Source organism: Sinocyclocheilus grahami, unplaced genomic scaffold (assembly GCF_001515645.1).
Source record: "Sinocyclocheilus grahami isolate Dianchi unplaced genomic scaffold, SAMN03320097.WGS_v1.1 scaffold1195.1, whole genome shotgun sequence".
NCBI classification, from domain to species: Eukaryota; Metazoa; Chordata; class Actinopteri; order Cypriniformes; family Cyprinidae; genus Sinocyclocheilus; species Sinocyclocheilus grahami.
Genome location: NW_015506374.1, coordinates 259,857 through 265,386, shown reverse-complemented (window position 1 = coordinate 265,386; position 5,530 = coordinate 259,857). Strand labels below are relative to the sequence as shown.

Here is a 5,530-nt window from a genome sequence, read left to right as displayed (position 1 = left end):
TCTTGAAAAGTGTTATATTTGAGTTGGCAAATAATACAGTGGCACCTCTGAGCAATATTCTTAAAGTGACAATGCGTCTAATTTACCCTCTCAATAGCTTCTTTCTCCTGGGGTGTGACCTGGATGTAGTTCATGTGCCCGCCTCCGGCCTCGGCCACAACCCCACTGCCTCCTTGCCCTGCCTCCTGCCCCGGCTCATTAAGCATCTGGATGAACTGCTCCTGATGGCTGCTGATTTGCTGTGAAACAGAAAATCAAGAATAAGCTCTAAATGGCTGAGAGACAGGAAGGATGTTAACAGAATTCACTGGAATCACACTGGAAAGGGGAGTTCAAGTCAACATCAGCATCTATAGTAGAGTAGTACAGTAGTACACTATTGCAAACATACTCCACATCAGCAGTTCTCTCGCAGGTCTGTTCTGGTACTAAATGCATAAAATAAAAGCAGCAAACCATATAATCATGCATACATAGAACAGGAACATATATGTGTCCCTGCAGCACAAAAGCAGTGTTGAGTCGCTGGGGGATATTTGTAGCAATAGCCAACAATACATTGTATGGGTCACAATTATACATTTCTCTTTTATGCCAAAAATCATTAGGATATTAAGTAAAGATCATGTTCCATGAAGATATTTTGTAAATGTCCTACCGTAAATATATCAAAACTTAATGTTTGATTAGTAATATGCATTGCTAAGAACTTCATTTGAACAACTTTAAAGATGATTTTCTCAATATTTTGAGATTCCAGATTTTCTAATAGTTGTGTCTCGGCAAAATATTGTCCTATCCTAACAAACCATACATCAACGGAAAGCTTATTTTAGTGCTGGGTGGTATACCGGTTCATACCGAATACCAGTGTTTATTTTTGTTATGATATGAATTTTTAAAATACTGCAATACCGGTGTATGTCGCTTAAACAAGGTTCGGAACGCGACACTGTTTGGAAGGGGTTCGTATGTGTTACTAAGCGTGAAAGCTCCGAAATTGAAGCTGTAGAACTAACAGAACGTGATGACACAGAAGAACTCATCCACAATATCCACACTGACCGTCAAAATTATCCACCGCCCCTGCCATCAGCTCCCGCGTCTCTCACACACGAGCGCGACTTTAGCACTAGATTTAGCAACTTTCAGACCCTTTTAGCGGCTTTTTTCCATAGAATATTCATACTGACAAACCTAGCCACTTTTCTGGATAAATCGTAGCTATGGTTCAGTTGGAAGATTTCTCCAGTGCTGTCCCGCGAGCGCGAGGTCTGGCTTTCCTGGAGAAGTGTCGCTTCTCTCGGCGTCTGTTCTGTGCAGCGAGCGGCAGAGAAGCACCGCAGCGACTCCTCAATAAATGAGTACAAAACAGCGTTTCCTAGCACCTGCCGCTTACTGAGTGTTTGGAATTATAAATATGAGTGTAGTTCGTCTGTTAATATCACATGCACTTTTTGTTGTTGTTTTTAGTTTGTTACTCAGACGCAGGCAGTGCGCTGCATGAGACAAAAGTAATATAGCCAAAACAATCGCATAGCCGCTCTTTAGTGTAGATGCATGCTGAGTTTATCAGACGATGCCGCGATTATAAATGAGAGTGACTCCTGGTTAACATGTATTAAAAGGAGTCATGTTTAGTCACCATTTAGTGTGGTATTATAGCAGTGGGCAGCCATTTATGCTGCGGCGCCCGGGGAGCAGTTGGGGGTTCGGTGCCTTGCTCAAGGGCACTCAGTCGTGGTATTGAAGGTGGAGAGAGCGCTGTACATTCACTCCCCCCACCTACAATCCCTGCCGGTACGAGACTCGAACCCGCAACCTTTGGGTTATGAGTCCGACTCTCTAACCATTAGGCCACGACTTCCTCTAAAAAAAAAAATTGACCCTTATGACTGGTTCTATGGTCCAGGGACACATATGAGAGGAGAAAACACTCAAAAGTTGCTTTTCCAAACAAATAACATTATTTAATCACCTTTACACAGACAAGTTAAGGCTGCTGGAGAGAGCGCTGTACATTCACTCCCCCCACCTACAATCCCTGCCGGTACGAGACTCGAACCCACAACCTTTGGGTTATGAGTCCGACTCTCTTACCATTAGGCCACGACTTCCCCTAAAAAAAAAAATTGACCCTTATGACTGGTTCTATGGTCCAGGGACACATATGAGAGGAGAAAACACTCAAAAGTTGCTTTTCCAAACAAATAACATTATTTAATCACCTTTACACAGACAAATTAAGGCTGCTCTGTGCCTGCTCAAAGTTCATAGGAAAGATGCAATGCAGCATAAAAAACAGATTTATGCCTGCTCTGACCCACCTCAACCCCTCGTATCAATATACGTCTATATAAATGCATTTATGCCACATTGGTCCCAACTTAACATTAGGTGTCAGCTGGCCAGTGTGTGTGTGTACCTGCAGGAGCTGCGGGTTCTCTCTGCCGATCTGCTGTAGTAGAGCTGGTAGGAGAGACGGGTTCTGCTGGATGATCTGTCTCATCTGCAGGAACTGCGGCTGGTTCCTCAGGAACTCCAGAGGATTCGCTGCACACACAGGACAGAGTCAGAGAAACGTGCTCTCAGATGCACACGGTGAAGCGCGTGTAGCGTGTGTCGCTCACCCCCTGATCCTGTGCTGGGCTGTGACAGAGCGGTGCTAGACGGTAAAGAGAGGCCTGTGGACGCAGCAGGAGCGCCTCCCGCAGGAGCCACGGGGTCAGCACCTCCTACACTGCCCTCGCCCTCCGCAGGAATACCCTACAGCACACACACCGTCAGAAGATGCATCGCAAACACATCCGCAGCATAGATGTACAAGACGACACGTACTAAAATAAGACAGTGTAAGTATAATAAAGCCAGTTGGAGTGGTCACTTTGTTATGCAAAGACAGCATGCAAAATAGACATTTATTATATTACACTTTCCTCCGGTTTCATAGACAAGGCTTAAGCCTAGTCCCAGACTAAAACGCATGTCTGAGCTGTTTCAACTGAAAGAAACTTGCACCGACTGATCTTAAAATATGTCAGATTCATTGTTTTGCCTCAAGATGCACACCAGTTATGTTCTTATTAAAGGCATATTTCTAAAAACGACTTAAATGTCCTAATTGAACTATGGCCTGGCTTAACCTAAGCCCTGTCTGTGAAACCGGGCCTTTATCTATTTGGGTCTGTAGATTTCAATCTCAGTCCATATCTTTAGAGTTTTTTTCTCTTACATTCACCACACTTTTCAGTTTTATTCCTCTCTGTATTCTGAAGGTTTGTCACTCGCACTGATTTATACAACGTTTTACTCCTAACAAACATGGTGAAAACGTGTTTCCAGTACAGTATTTTCTGACTTATGGAGGGATAAAAAGAGAAATCCAAAAACGTTTAACTCTAATGAACCTGGTTTCATCCAATGTTCAGATTTATGTGGAAATGCATGCAGATAAGTGCATGTTTAATTAGTTTGATGCATCATTTGCATATTTAAACAGCATTTCAGAAAACTTGTAATACAAAACAATTGCTTTAATGTACTGTGTTTTAATTGACTGATTGCAGACACTATTGAAGAGAGCTGAACTGGATGATGACTCATCAATGAACTGACTTTTGCTGAAAAAACTATTTTCCTGTTTAATACTGTAAAGCTGCTTTGACACGATCAGTACTGTATACAGAGCTATACAAATAAAGGTGACTTGACTTGATTAATCAACTGGTGAAAGTATTACGATTCCTAAAAATTAAAACTGTACCCTCCTAACCTGATGTGTTTTGCCTTAAATCCCTGTAATCCGCTGATTTGTGGTGTTATATGCAGACTGTCGGTCTCTCACCGTGAGCAGGTACTCGACGGCGCGGTCAGGATTGTTGAAACTAGCTCTCAGTGCCGCCACCACTCTGTCTCTCTCGTATCCCATCAGCATGATCTCCATCACCATGTTCTCGTAGGACTGACCCGTCACTGCACACGCAAAACACACGCCAACTCACTTCATCCCACAGAGCTCATCACCTGACATGAATGAGAATGTGTGAATATGCTAACGCGTGTGGATTTATTTACCCAGCGCAGATGTCGCCTCTTCAAATATGTTTGCATTTGGTGAAGAACCAGAACTGCAGGAGGAAAAGAAGAAAAAAAACAAAAACAATAAGCTTAATATGAAATGATGTTCACACCGGAAAGAAATCCCACGTGATGTTTACTTCTCATCATCATTTTCAACATCTGTCCTGGATTTAGAAGAGACCAGACCAGTCCAGCAACAGCACTCACGTCTAATCAGCAATAATTGAGAATATAGGGCTCGCAAAATCACTAGCCCGACATACCGGGGGCTATTGAGTCTTCAGTCTGGCTACTAGGGGTGTGCGATATTGAAAAGAAGGAGACCAGACCAGTCCAGCAACAGCACTCACGTCTAATCAGCAATAATTGAGAATATAGGGCTCGCAAAATCACTAGCCCGACATACCGGGGCTATTGAGTCTTCAGTCTGGCTACTAGGGGTGTGCGATATTGAAAAGAAAAAAAAAAAATCTCGATATTTTTGTTAATTAGGCGATATTTTGCTGAGTGTGTTATTGTGCTGATATCTGACTACCATGGACTGCTGCAGTTTTTGATATTCTTCATTCTGTGTGGTCAGTTCACATCAGTGAACTAAAATGTATCTTTTCATTGATTTTTACCTTTTATGGGCACTTTTACCTTTAATAAAGCTATTTTTTGTGCATCTTTTGAGTCAAATTGTTACATTTAATCAGTCAATTAGAATAATAAGATATTTAGGCTGTTACCAAACAAATGAAACCAGCATCAACAAAATAAAAAAAGTTGCATCTGAAGTGGCATTTAGATGCATTTACACACTATTTAATTCAGCTCAGAGGGACACAGTTTAACCTGCAGTTACAAATGCATAATGTTTTGATATTTTAAACATAAAACATTGAATACTGATGTTTGAAATGAAAAGATACTTTAAATGTGAAATTAAAATCGGTCACTGTAAACAAGTGAGTCATTGCAACTGAACCGAATCATTTAAACTGTTGATTCATTCAGGAACGAAACACCGTCATTGCTCAGAGATGCAAAACTGTTCTGTGGTGGCTGTTTGGAATAATTTTTTGTTGGCGAAATAGAGCAAAAACAGGCAATATGGTGTTTAAAATGTAAGTCTCTTAATATTAACTTATTGTTTATTGAATTGAATCATGCTTATTTTTGAAGAAAAAAAAAAACCTGACACTCTTCGTGTGATTTTAACTATATGAAATGATATATGTACACTTTCTGCCCCCACATCTTGAATTTTGTGATCTTTCTTAATGCATTTTAATAGACTGGAATCATGCAGTGAAAGAACACTCTCTAAATGCGCACGAGCACTGTTTAACCCACTAGACTTCATCACGTAATGTATGCGTGCACTCCGTAAGTGTTTTGTTTGGTTTTTGCAAAATACTCGATAATGTCAAATCGCACATCGTTAAAACAACAATTACGATATTAT

The 5,530-nt window shown here is 41.2% G+C and overlaps 1 protein-coding gene across 2 annotated transcripts in view; it reads right to left on the bottom strand.

Annotated features, from left to right (window-relative positions):
• Positions 1–48: 48 nt before the first annotated feature.
• Positions 49–5,530, bottom strand: part of LOC107567907 (UV excision repair protein RAD23 homolog B-like) — a 15,218-nt gene continuing 9,736 nt past the window's right edge. For both annotated transcript variants that reach the window (XM_016253692.1, XM_016253693.1), the window contains exons 5-9: positions 4,075–4,127; positions 3,845–3,972; positions 2,631–2,766; positions 2,426–2,553; positions 49–239 (exon numbers count right to left, since the gene is read on the bottom strand). In XM_016253692.1, coding sequence (XP_016109178.1) covers positions 78–239; positions 2,426–2,553; positions 2,631–2,766; positions 3,845–3,972; positions 4,075–4,127 — 607 coding nt within the window. In that variant the 3' untranslated portion in view covers positions 49–77. The remainder of the gene's footprint in view (positions 240–2,425; positions 2,554–2,630; positions 2,767–3,844; positions 3,973–4,074; positions 4,128–5,530) is intronic.